Source organism: Oreochromis niloticus, linkage group LG9 (assembly GCF_001858045.2).
Source record: "Oreochromis niloticus isolate F11D_XX linkage group LG9, O_niloticus_UMD_NMBU, whole genome shotgun sequence".
In the NCBI taxonomy this organism is placed as follows: Eukaryota; Metazoa; Chordata; class Actinopteri; order Cichliformes; family Cichlidae; genus Oreochromis; species Oreochromis niloticus.
The window spans coordinates 22501303-22515645 of NC_031974.2; the positions used below are offsets into that span (position 1 = coordinate 22501303).

General features: G+C 41.0%; 1 protein-coding gene across 6 annotated transcripts in view; it reads right to left on the reverse strand.

The window, feature by feature from the left end:
• LOC102076257 (myosin-9) overlaps positions 1-14343 on the reverse strand; it is a 147714-nt gene that overhangs the window by 74432 nt on the left and 58939 nt on the right. For all 6 annotated transcript variants that reach the window (XM_025910425.1, XM_005471725.3, XM_005471724.3 and 3 more), the window contains 8 exons: positions 13618-13848; positions 13297-13527; positions 11323-11424; positions 10975-11051; positions 10510-10654; positions 8947-9172; positions 2960-3044; positions 332-422 (listed from right to left, as the gene is read on the reverse strand). In XM_025910425.1, the coding sequence (XP_025766210.1) occupies positions 332-422; positions 2960-3044; positions 8947-9172; positions 10510-10654; positions 10975-11051; positions 11323-11424; positions 13297-13527; positions 13618-13848 (1188 nt within the window). The remainder of the gene's footprint in view (positions 1-331; positions 423-2959; positions 3045-8946; positions 9173-10509; positions 10655-10974; positions 11052-11322; positions 11425-13296; positions 13528-13617; positions 13849-14343) is intronic.

Genomic DNA, 14343 nt, shown 5'->3' on the forward strand with positions numbered 1-14343 from the left:
GCAAGGAAGATCTTCAAGGGAAAGGGAGAATAGAGGAGATCATGAGTATTAGTATTCATGTTTATGTAGTACAGTACACCTGGCTTAAATGTTTCATCCAGATGGGTCAGCGAGAAAAATCAATACGCTGACTGGCAGAAGAGTTAGATAATCGCATTTAAATAATGAAGCGGTAAAACCTGGCATAGCTGTAATTTATGTACACACAGTATCAATCCATTTTCTTCTCAGCAAACACCTCACCTGCATTGTGCCCCGAGCCCTTTTTAAACAAACACCTGAAATTATTTGGGAAGACTGCGTCACTGAGGTTTGGTGCGTATTTCTTCACCTGGTCCAGTGCATCCTGTTTCTCTCTCTCTGCTGTGAGTTTCTGATGGACAGCCTCTGTCAGCTCCTTCTTCAGCCCCGCAGCCATTGACCTGCGCGCGAAACCAAAACAGCCGAGCTTATTATCATCCAAAGACGAGGCTTATCAACGAAAAACAAAACAAAAAACAGCTTAAGTGAGTAATTAGTTTTTGGTTAAACTGATTTAATTATTCAAATGTATTTTGCAAATACATTATTTCCATTAGCGCTCCCCAAAAACAAACAGAGACAGAAAATCCCGATCCGTGTTAGTGTTTAACGCAGGCCCCGTGAAGTGTGAGTATGTGTGTGTGGCAGCCGAGCTAAGGGAATGTGAAGGGGATCAATATGAAGGGGTCTATTCCTGCCACGCACCGTGCGTCCGTGCGTGCGCGAGTCAGTCAGTGTCTACGAGTGTGTGTGTACGTGTGTGCGAGCGAGCCTGTGTGTGCCGGCTGCCCTGGCTACAGCCGAATCAATACGACAAATGATTACCATTTCCACAAACCTCCCTCCACAGCCTCACTTCGGCCGCTCTCGAGCCTCGACACCCCTCCGCCAACACTCCACACACACACACACCACACACACACACACATATATATATATATATCTATATATACACACACACATAAACAAACCACCCCCACTCTTGACCCATACCTCTAAAAAGCCGATATAAAAATGAGAAATTACAACTTTATGAATAGTAAAAGCACCCGGGCCTTTTACGGCCAAAAGTTTTTTGACCATAATCTGAAGTTAGCATATTATTGATTTTACAGTTAAAAAAAAGAATGACTAGGCAGGGAAAGACCACAAAGTCAGCATCTGTCTATTAGTTTTTATTGGCTTTTGTGTTAAAATGACTCATCCAAAAATATCAAAACCTTAATACAAAGTCCAGTATTTACCCAACTAAATCTTTCTAACACTGGTGATAAATGTACTTTATACTTCATACTTAAGTTCATTAATCAGTCTATTAAGTGCTAAAATAAAAATGCAACTTTAACTTAGTACCACTTTTGTCTGTTTTGTCTACAACTTATTATTTTCATTATTGTTTAATCTGCCAATTATCTTTCATTTTTAATTATTTACACTGCAGCAGTTCCCAAGGACCCAAAACCTAAAGTGTTTTCACATGATTACAGGTTTATCCTCTCAGAAAGACAAATCCCAAATGATAGAAGATCACATTTTTAGATTTGAAAGGCTGGGGAAACTTGTTTTGTCATTTCAGATTATATTTGATTACTTTATAAAAAATGTCACGGATAGCTGTTGCATTAAGACATGGCCGATAGCAGAAGGGTGACAAAAATAAGAGAGAAACAAGAAGGCGATATCTCTAGGCCACCAGTGCTCTCCTTAGATCCTACAGTTTTCCTTGGGTAAGAAGTGAATGATGAAAAAGTAATGATCAAAAAAATTATGAAATATGAAACCTTGATAGTTATGAAGGCACACCAGAAAGAGCTGGGCAATTTTAATTAATTTTCTTCTCAGATGATTAGAAGGCGATAAAATGAAGAATAAAAATCCGTATATGTTTGTATAATGAAAGGAAATCGTAGCCGACTACACTCAGAATCCCTCACTAAATGCTCCTCAGCAACTTTAAAGCTGAGACTAATAAAGCAACTCGTTGGTAGCAAAAGTTGAAGCAAAAGCCGTACAGCCAAAACAAAAGGAAGAGAAAATGTCTGACAGATCGGTCCGTAGAGAGAACATATGATAGGATGAACAGAGTGGGAGAGAGAAAGGAAAGAAAGAGAGGAGGCGTCCTGTGGAGAAAGAAGGGGGATTTCCCACAGCACAGATGGAAGCCATTAGCATGGTGCTGTTGCTTAAAAACCTTTCATGTCTTTGCAGTTATTAGATAATACCCGGTTAACAGTAAACAGCATGATTCTGCAAATGGATATAATATGCAGGCACAGCGATTGTTTTACCATACAGCATCTAAAATTGGTTAAAATCTAATAAAATGTAATAATTCAGAATGTAACCTATAAAGTCTCCATACTGAGTTTTAAATTGTCAGTTGACGAGCAAAATGTTCCATGGCTCAACTTAACCAAGAAACTCCCCGAGACGGAGACCGTAGCGGTGAGGTCATGTCGAAGCCAAAGCCGCAACCACAACTATGCGCGCACAAACAGCAACACACAAACACACACTCGACTGGGTGATACATGCTTGCTGATGTCATCACCGCAGCTCTGGTGAAACAGAGAGGTCAACCAGAGGTCTCACCTCTGAACTCTGAACTCTGCGACCCAACATCTGCTTGCTCACCTTCTCCCATCAATACATGTTTGTATATATTTTCTCTCGCATTAATCCAGGAACAGATAAAAGGGAAAGCAGTTCACATGTTCAGGAACAATGTAACATTTTGCTTTGCAGGCTCAAACAATGTATGCATTTAGAGCTCAGGGCTGTTCTGTTCAACACATGTTCGGTTAAAAAAAAAAAGCCTACTGTGCGTCGCACGTAAAAATGTCTAAATGTTTTTGATTACCGAGCTTACGCGAGGGACGGCGGGAAATGGGATGAGAACGGAAGCCGCTTTCCCTTTTTCCTTCTCTTTGCTTCTTACCTTATTTTCTCCTCTGCTAGCTTGCCTTCATTCAGACACCCCTCCATCCGCCTCACCTCCTCTGCACGGGCTGCCAACTCCTCCACTGAGCAGGAGAGAGAGAGAGAGGGGAGACAGAAGAAGAAAAGTGTGCGATAAAGAGCAACAGTTCATTTCAGACACACTTAGTTGGGATTCATTAGAGAACAGGCCTAATTCAAATAATCACACAACCCCGAAAAATGCAAAAAATAGTCATAAAATTGCCTCAGATGGCTCTCGATGCAGAGACGATTTTGTTTTTTTGAACTGGATTAAAGAAATAACTCTCCGAGATGACTACACACTTGCACGACACTTTACATCTCCTAGCAGGCAAACGTTAACTGGATGATTTACAAAACCTGCATACACAGAGGTCTTTATTGATTCTTGTCAAGTTCAGCACGAGTGGGAAAACATGAACTGCGAGTCACCTTCAAAGCGAACCAAGAACTCTGCCACAGAAGAGGCACTGAATGCCTTTCAGAGGCGGAGAGGGAAGGGAGGAATGAACACAGTGCACTGCTTACAGTTGGTCGGCGAAGCAACCTTTTGTTGAGAGACAAAAGGGGTGCTCCCTGGTTTCGTCAATAGATGGCACTCTTTACCTTGAGCAGGCCACTTGAGCTCATACCCCTGACTGCAGCCCTTCAATCACATACCCTTTTCAGCCGTCTCTTCCATCTACATGCAATAAAACCCCATTGTCCTACACTTAGTAGTTTAGCACATTGAGGGATGCATAATAAACCACTAGTCAGGTTTCTTGGCTAGGTTTGCTTTGCAGGCCCTGTTCAGTTTGAATTTGAAATTTAGGATTTGCCCCCACACTCCCCTCTTTTTTTTGTTCTGTATGCTGTTTTGTGAGTCAATGTTTCTTCATAGCTCTTAAAACCTTTTCACTAAATTCAGTATTCACTGAATATAACATAAACTGTCAGCCATCGGTGACCAAGGCTAGTGAATATTGAGAAGGTCTGTGCGCTGAATATGAAGAGGTGTGTGCGCTCCTGAGTCTGTGTTTATGTGTGTACGCGTGTGTGCGCGTGCGGGTGTTTGTTGAATATTTACGGAGCGGACCTTGACTTTCTGAGTGTGTATTTGGGTGTGTGAAATAGAAATATAGGAAATGTGTATTTCTGTAAGCTTTTTAAGGCCACACAGAACGCTAGGATAGAAGTGGTGGGAAAGACTGAACAGGAGGAAGCCAAAACCAATACCATAAAGGAAACAATACAGAAAAGAAAATCCACATTTAATAAAACTATGACTAATTTATGGTTTTGTTGCATCAAAACTGTTTAAACTAAAGCCCTAGGAAAATTGAAGCTGCAACTGGAATTGCTAAATATTTAACGATGCGCTTTTATTTGTGTATCTATGTGCATGCATGTGCCCTGCCTTGGCTATTTTACCGAACCTCAAGGTGAAAGTTTTGCTATGAATCTCAATAATCAATAAAGTGGAGATGTGAAAACTTGAGATGGGGATCAAATTCGTATTCAAGGCATTCGCTTTTCAGGTGACCTCAGTGACACCTTCCACCAGGGGAAGCCACAGAGAGAGCAATTAACTGCATGCGCTGACCGTTTACACAAACTCTCTTATTTGTGCCCGAGCTCGCATAAATAAAGGTGCGCACGCAACTGAAATACACACTGAAAATTAAGCGAAAAACAAATTTGTAGAAATACGAGGGGGGAAAATGGGCACAAAGGAAGCTGGTGCAAACACATACAAGTCCTTACTTGAATGCGGTGTATATTTAGCTTGGCATGACTTGATGACCAAATACTGACAATTTTTTTCCACATAAAATGAGGATCTGCAGAGGGGGTGTGGGTTTTGACACTTCTCTCTTTATCTTAGTAGTAAAAGCAGAACTGCGATCCATATCCTGAGGTCTGAGGCCCTTAGCAAACTGTTTTTAGTGGCTTCATGAGTTGTGTCCGTAGTTCACAATTTAAGATCTTCAGTCCTTCTCTTTCTTAGCTCTTTGATTCTTGTCTTCACAACTTACGGTGTGACATTAGGCCACAATGTAACTCTCTCCCGATCTCTCCTTCTCAGTGCCTTCGTAGGAGCTTCAAAGCCCATCATGCAGCATCAGCCCATAATCACAGATCTGCGGTCAGATTACCCTGCTCTCACCGCTAACCTTTAACATGAGAAGGATGAAAACCTTGCTAACCCTGAATCAGTGGTTGGGGCTAGGCCCGGCCCTGCCTGGCCCTCATAAAAGCTTCATAAGGCTTCATGGGAGCTTCCTTTGGCTTTGTTGGGGGATTCGGAGCCGGCTAAGGTGCTCCCGAGAGATGTCCCAAAGCCTCCCAAGACTCTTTCTCTCTCTTTCTGAAGTTTCATGGGCTTGCAACACTGCTTTTGGGTATAAGCCAAAAGGTGCAGACACACAGCCGCACACTGTCATGCACACAAATACACCACAAGAAGACCAAAAAAAACCACACCTCGTATGCACACAACAGTGAACACTCACAAAGACAAAGACTAACACACACATACACACACGCGTACACCCCAACACACTCCCCTCTTGCTCTCTCCTCTTCGCTTTATTTACAATCCTCTGGCAGCGGTACAAGGGCCCGGGGCTATAACACACGGCACCTAATGCTCAAACTGCCAGGTAATCTCATGTCTGACATCCCCCTTTGATAGAAACTGATCAATAGACTCTTGTAAAGGAGTCATTTTCTCTGATGTTTCTACCAACCACTTCTCTCTATCTCTAACTCTCTCTCCTTTTCACCCCCCCACCCCCCCTTCTCTTTTATTAGCCATACATTTATAATTCATATTTCAGCGGGGCTGAGTTTGCTGTGAGACAAAGAGGGAGGGGGGTAAGGGTGGGGGGGTATGCTTCTTTGTGTAATAAAGAACAATAGTGGTGAAATGATGGGGAGAAATGCCAGTGTTTGCTGCTGGTTCCGGTGAACAACAGTTTTGGGGATCGATAGAGTGTGAAATGGGATTATAGCTAGTAATAGAGGTGAATTGGAGGAGAGAGGCCTGTGCACGTGTGTGTCCAGGGATCCAGACTGGATAGCAGCGCGCGCACACACACACATGCATGCACACACACTCACACGTACAAACGAGCGCACACACAAACGTGCAATAATGATTTCATCATCTTTAGGCAGATGCACATCAGCAGCACAGAGGGGTGGTAATATCACATTTCTGTTTTGGTGGAAGTGTGGAAATAAGGATATAGTGTTTTTGTTTATGCTGTTATTTCATTTGTTGTCACACGGCATCACATTTATTTTGCATTATAACCAACCTTACAACACATCTTATTTAAGATGTAAGATGACTCTACTAGTCGGGTTTGAATATTTTAAAGATCCATCCCCGCCCGTGTTTCACGAGCAGATGCTATGAAAACACCTACTTAAGAGTACGCCACATCTGATTTTCCTGGAAAACAGATTACGAATACAATCGTCCCTTCGGTACACCTTTATGTGCATTTTCTGTAATGGCTCGTGTGCACTGTATGTTCGAAATAGTGCAATTTTCCGCATGTATCACACACAGCCCAGCCTATTCCGAGAGCCATAAGTGACAGAATGACAGTAAATTTGACACAAGCACCCATACGCCAAGTTTAAGGACTTTTTTTTCTATCCTTTTTAATCACTCCTTTCTTTCCAGTCTCTTCATCCTATCCTGACACAGTCTGATTGAATCCAGCTGCCTTCAGACACTTCAATCTAATCCATGTGACACTTCCCTGGTTTCCAACTCATTCTCTTTTCCTGCTTCTTTCCTTCTGTCTGGCCACAGAGACCTTTATATAATATCCATTACTCCCAAACTACATTTATATATTAAACTGTAGAAAGCATATCAACAGCATTAGAGGTAAAAATGCTTTGTTAAAAACACCAAAAATGGCAGTTTATCTTGTTAATTGTCTAAATAGCAACGTCAAAAATGACTTTGGACTGATATGATTATTACTTTTGAAAACCTGATACTGGCAGCTACTGTGTTGCTAATTCATTGATTTTTAATTTACCAGCTGAGTAATTTTGTTATTTTACATAACAATTTACAGACGACTGGGTTATAAAAGGCTAATAAGTTACGTAGAGTAATTTAAAGCATCTTAAATATGCATTCCTGATTAAATTATTCTGGTTAGAGTCACCTCTAGCATACATTTTCTTGTTGACTCATAATTGTATACCTCTTTGTGCCTGTCCATATTCTTCTTATCATTCAAACCTGTTCACATTCACAGTCCAGTCCATCTTAAATGAGGTCTGCTGTTATTAAGCAACAAACAAAATCATCACCACTCAATGAAATGTTTTCATAATACAGAAAGAACCTCGACAAGGGCTTCATGTTAATAAAAAGGCCCTTTGTTCATGACAGTAATTTCTCAAGCTGACTCCTCACCCAGTTTATTCAGACCACTGCTATATCCAGGTAAACAATGCCCCCTTTGTTATAATAATGCATCTTTATTCTTCTTAAGTCATTACAATAGGCTCTGCATTGCTGGATTGTATTTGCTGAAGGTAAAAGCTGAATAATATGTGGTTTTGTGTGTAGAGTAGAGTTGAGGGAATGCGTTTTGATCACAGACAAAGGCCAGGCTACACAGCGTTGTCCTTCTGTCTCTATCTTGTTAATGAGCAGTGTTCAGTGAGCAAGCCAGCCACTGTCTGCCACAGAGAGAGACCTCAGATTCATCTCTCTGCGGACAATAGGTGATTGTGTGTGTGTGTGTGTGTTTGTACCTTGGAGAGCCAGTGTGTATGTGCTAATTAAAGCAGTGGGAGTTGGAAGAAATGGCTGCGAGCGTGCGCATGTGAGGTGTTTGCCTGGCGTGACCGTCGATGTGTACGTTAATTCTTAATGAGACATTTCTGTGCCCAGAGAGACCCAGCCATCACCATTCCTACACTGACGCACTACTACAAAGGCCACCATTGGCCACACGCACACATGTACAGACACACACAGAAACCAGATCATTACCATACAGCTAAAGCAGTGCACCATTAAATCAAACCTCTATCTACAGCGTGTGTGTGTGTGTCTGAGTTAACATGGTGTGCAGACAGCTAGCTACAGAATCACCACACTGCTGGCTAATTTGAGCTAACTGATTGAGCTAACAGCAGTGCGGGTGGTTCTGCAACAAAAGGCAGGACAGGCTGCGTACTGTAGCTCCTCTGGTATGTGATGGGCTTCTGATCGCCAATAATGTCCAAAACCTTAGCAGCGGGGAAATGTTCATAGAGTGCTAATAATAAAGGTAGGGTGATGAATGGATCAAGCAGTGAACTGACATAAAATCTTTGCTTTTGGTCATGTTGACTTGCTTGTTAAAAAACGTGGATGCTGAATCAAGCACTGGTGAAATACAGGTTAATTTTCACGTTATACTGAGTATAGTGTTAGTTCAGGCAGGCCACAAAGTCAAGCATAGCCATATTCCTGTCAGACCAATTGATCTCCATGCTTGCCCACAGCTGGAGGCTCAACTAATGCATCTAGCTGGCAAATCTCAGAAAGGCCACACTGTATAAGTGTCTTGAGGAACCTACAGTTTCTCCTCATCTACATGCCGCATTGCAACCCACCTTCATCCCCACTCTTCCTTTTCATGCTATGCTGACAGTGTCATATAATACGTGCAATAACACTGTCATTGAACCCTACTGTTTTATGTTAGGGTCTGGCTCTTGCTCTCTCCGACTACAGACATCCACGAACGCAGGCAGAACAGCAGAGAAGTCCCTAAACAGTGACATAATACTGAATATTAATAGCGTTCTTCTTATAAATATATTAGTCCTAACTGAAATATGTATATGTAATCAACATGAATATACGGTTGACAGAAAATTATTAGTTTATGACTAACTGGATACATGGATCAGGACCAACGGCAGCTTATCAGTTTATGGACTGATTGCTACCTGTCACTCGGTGACTGCTGCGCAGCTCCTCCAGCTCTTTCCTCAGCTTTCCGATGACAGTGCTCAGGGTCTCATTCTCTCTGATAGCACTCTGCAGCTTCTCCTGCTCCTTGTGTAACGCCTCCTGAAGCATCTGGGCCTTTCTTCTCTCCACATCCACCTCTCGGCTCTTTCTTGCAGACTCTTGTCTGGCCTCATCTGACTGCCTGAGGAGTGCCACCTGCACCTGCAGCGCAAGTACGGGCCAAAGAAACATCCAGCGTCTGTTCGGTTTAAATATGTTGCACGATTGTGTTTATAATGTGCTGTTGCCATGTAACAGTTGCCATGAATAGACCTCTAAATATATCATCAGAAATCACTTATTATTTGCTTTGCTTGCTGTTTACATTTAAAGAATTTCCAAAATGCTATCGCATCATATCCTGAATAAAAACCAAAGATAAAAGCTATATATATTTCCATTTTATCTAAAGCTGGAAAAGACAGAAAGTGGTGGAAATGATGGTGGATATAATAATAACAATAATAATAATAACAAAAATAATAATAATAATAATAATAATAATACAATAATAAAACAAAAAAACATTATGAACCAATATAAATTCTATGTTTGTGTAAAAAAAACAACCCCAAAAAACACACATTTAGTAACCCAAAAAATACATTTTCAAATACAATTTCCTTTAAAAAAATGTTTTAGTGTTAATGGCTCTGAACTCAGCCCTTGTATGTATGACTGATCACTCATGTAAAGGATTAGACTCTTGTATAATTATGTATATATGCATAATGATAAAAGTTAATAATGTGTACATGCATTATGCATGTGATGAATGTAGATGTATACTTCAAGTTATGTGTACCTACATGACACGGACTCATTATGTGGTATTCCACAGGGAAGTTGTGTGGATGAATGGGCAAGACCTGACAGCAAGAGAACCTGCCGCACTCACCCCTGTGTGTGTTTGTGGGAGTAATTGCAAGTGTGCGAGCATATGATTTTGGTAAGAGTAACATGTGTTTTGCTAATATGTGACAAACACAAATTAATGTGCGAAATCAAATATTACCATTTCCACCTACGCACACACGGCTAAGCGAGCGTACACACAAACACGCGCAAACACAGACACTCACACACTCACACACATACAAATGATGTGTCCAAGACTGCCAGGAATGCTGGCATTCTGCCAGGCTACAGTCACCACTTTGAGTAATTTGAATATTTAGTGTCCCATTGAGCTCTTAATTGGAGTCAATTTCACCAGCCTTGGCACCGTTTGGTGCTTTAATTAATGGCGAGGCAATTTGTTTCTGCCAGACAATCGCAGGACAATCACATGAGTGGTGGGTGTGTGGTGCCCGTGGAGGTGGTTGAAGTACTCCTCTTTGGGAACTCAAACATGTCCTTAGATTGAAATGACTGCATCGCGAACATTTAAGGACAATGGAAGATGCGTCTGAATTTAAAAGCAGACGGGACAAAGGTCAAATTAATATAGCTCTCACTAAATTAGAGGACAGGTCAGCAGATATGCATTACTTTAATACCTTTTGGGTGTTCGCCAGTTCAAGCTCTAAGGATGCCACTTCCTGTTTTGTACGAATCACTTCCTGTTCCAGCTGTTTTTGATTGCTCCGGTGAGTTTGCTGGGAAGCAGCGAGACTTTGTTTCAGACCCACCTTTTCCTGGACTCTAAGGTAAGGAGAGCAAAGAATAATTGCCTGAGCAAACTGCTCTGTAAAGAATGTACTGCCCAAGTTAACACAGCGTAATAATATGTAAACCAGATAGCATATTAATGATTACTGAAAGTTAAACAGAAAGATTTCAATAGATTTTTACATTTGCCAAGTAACATAATATATCTACTGTGTGCCATTTAGTAAGCAGACTGTTGCGAAAATGAGAGCGAGTTGGGGGTGGAGACTGATGAGAAGGGCATGAAAGGAGAGACAAGGACAGAAACCAGGATCAGCAGAGGAGAATGAGAGTTTTATAGACTCTGTTATTACTGTCTCTCCAGCTCTGACTTCATCTGAAGAATAGTGTTTTCACACACCGCAAGGTGTTCAACCTGTGCTGCACAGCGCTGAAACACACACACACAAAGAAAAAATGAGTGCTGGAATGTAGCGAAAACTGTTTGTCCATGTAAATATAAAACAAACTTTAAATATAAGCCTACATTTACATTTATCAGCGTTACTTCTGAATACTGGAATGTCAGCAAATTTTATCTCTCAGTTGTTATCACTGAACACAACTGTAAGTATTGAAACTGTGGCAGATATATTTTAATGTTTCATTGTGATGATAATACACAGAATGCGTAATCCCAGCAGTGCCATGCAGGATATTACCTTCTGCAGCTGCTGTCTGAGTCTTCCTAGATTCAAATAGTCCTCATCAGAATGAGAATGGCTCCGACGATAGAGCTGCAGGTCACACTCCACAGCAAGCTTCTATAAGTAACGAGAGAGAGGGAGAGTAAGTGATATAGATAGTTAGATAAAACATATTTTTTAAGAGTATCCCGCTTGTTTAAATCTTATTTTAATCAGTTCTATAACCCTAAACCCACCTAAACAGAAACTTAAATAGAAGCAAAACACCAAGTCAAGACACAAAAGGGCGAATGAATTGAATGAATTGCATTTCAACAGATTACACTCATTTTGGTTTACTAATAAATGGCAGTGGCATTGATGGGCCATTAAGGAAGCACATTATTTTGTGTTACACTCATTTGTGTATTGATTTGCACAGAGAAACATGACCTTGGTGTTCCAAGCACATTATACAAACTGTAAAACAACAAGTTCGAACTTAGCGCGTGACTCTAGCTCATAGGAAGTACAATGAGCAATCGCGCTCATGAACATTTGCATTGTTCTCTTAATTACAAATGTATATCTCTTTGGAAAACAGTGAAAGTGTTACACTTTGTTTTCTACTCCCGAGAACATCGCCAGGAGTAATGCTCTCGCTTTTTTTCATAAATTGCTTAATGTATCACTACCCTCAATCTTAGCCTATTAGTAGCTGTCCTTTATACAGGCAAATTATGTAAGTAATTCAAAAGTAGACATCTTTATAGGAAAGGGAAGAAATCTTACTTATCTTCAACTGTCCATCTTTATGTTATAGTGAAATATTCTCTAGTCGAATATAAATTGACCAGAAGAGATAGAATTAAGATACTACACTTACAATCTGAGCCAGTCCATGGTTTTCTTCCCCATTTATCCCTCAAATGTGAAACGCTATGACTTCTAAACCGTTTTTATAGTCATGTTTTCGTTCATTTAAAACAGTTTCATGTTTTCCACACTGTATTTCTTCGTAAACAGGGAATAAAGGCAATAGTGATTTTAGGGTTAGCTAAGCCCAACAGTGACATGAGGTAGCGCATTAGCAGGACGTGAAGCTCCATAAGAACTCCTAACCTCTTGATAGGCGCCTTACAATCAAAGTCATTAGCCAGTGTAATAAAGGGCCTGAGATACAGCCATTCTTCAACAGCCTAACTCTTTTATAACCAACAGATTAAAGTTGATTGGATTAAAATGACATTCTGCCCGTCTGACCTTGGCGGCAGCAGTTAAGTTCATCCAAATTAAATTTCTCCGTAATAAAGATGATTCATTTGTTGCCTGACGTAGTAAATATAAAACAGAAAGGGGGGAAAAAAAGAAGAAGAAAAGATTAAGTGACACACGCCAGTGCACAGATGCACAAATGCGCACTTGTACACACACACACACACACACGTATACATGCGTGCGTACAATGACACAAGCACACAGAGCAATATATCCACGCATGCACTTGTACAGCTTGATTGGAGCTGGCAAGCACCTGGGTGCACATGCAAAAATAGAGAGACACCCATCTGAGTTAACCCCAAAAAAACAAGGCATGTATTCAAAACCTAGTTTTTAAGGACGTGGGTGCATCCATGAAAAAATACATAGTAAGACAGTAAAGTGTTTAACAGCATTAGTTTCTTAGTTTGAAATGAAAGGCTGAACTGGTTTATGACCGAGTTTTCCACTGATCTCACAGTCAACCTCATTTGTTACGTGACATGATTACACAGAATTAGTGTATACAATGAATCACACTGTTTTCAGATGTTTCATTAAGTGGAAGGAAAACAACTCTTTTGCAAGAAAGGTTAATACTATTTGTTATGCAAGCAAATCAGGTTGTCCACATAGATATAAAGGATTAACTATGTTCATGTATTTGTACGTGTGTTTGTGTCTGGATTTATCCTTTTGTTATTGCCGTGTCTGCATATTGTAACGCATTACGTAAATGTTTTCCCGAACCTGCTGATTGAGTGTGTCCATCTGCTCCTGAAGAGATCTCATCAGGTTTTTGAAGTGCTCCACTTTTTGTTCGCTCTCTCTTAGCAGGTTGTGACTGGCCTGAAGTTCATCTGTTAGTTGGTCAAGAGCCTCCTGTGAACTCTCCCACTGGCCAACCTTTTCCTGATACCGGCACTCCAGCTCAGCTAGCTCTTCCTTCAGCGAAGAAGCTGCTAACTGCGACTCTCTTAGCTGCCATTAAAAGGTAGTCGGACTCAAAATTAAAGGCATATTAGCCAAAACGCATGTACGTATTTAAAGGCTATATCGGCCATTATTAACCTGTTCCTGTGAATATCGTAGTTCCTCCTCCAGACGTTCCACATGCTCTTGCACCCTGAGCGCCTTCTCTATTGCTGCGGCGTATTTCTGCTTAAAAATCGCAGCCGTTTCTTTCTGCTCCTGGTTGTGCAAATTGGCCTCTTTGAGCTCATCCTTGGATTCTTTCAGCTGCTGATTGAGAAGTTCCACCTCCTCCTTCTCCTTCTTCAGCTTCTTTTCAACTGCATCAGCCTGAGAGCAAAATCAAACAGAGTACAGATGCTGATGTTGACCTTTGTTTTTCAATAAAGACGATGAAAGCAGTCAAATTTGAAAAGACGCAGTGGCACGTGTGAATGTGTGGAAAAAACCAATGTGAAGTAGGAAGCCATAAATAATCTCGCAAAACGTAGCTTTTATATTACATAAACTACTACAGCAGCAACCATCATCATCATTATCATTATGCTAAAATTCAAACAGTGAAACCAAAGTCATTACTCGATGCTTCGTGACTAAACGTGCCTTAAAAAGCTACTTGAACAGACACGTGCTAGTTTGTTTAACATGGTGTAATTTACTGCACTGCTCTACAATAACCTCTGTCATAATGAAAGGGGAACTCAGGAAGTGAAACCGGGCTTAATCCTGCCGTTACACTAGGAATCCTACCGTAGCTCACCTTTCAAGGGGAGAGGTTGAGAAAGTTAAACCCGCTCTAACACTCAGCTTGAGTTCATCCACATT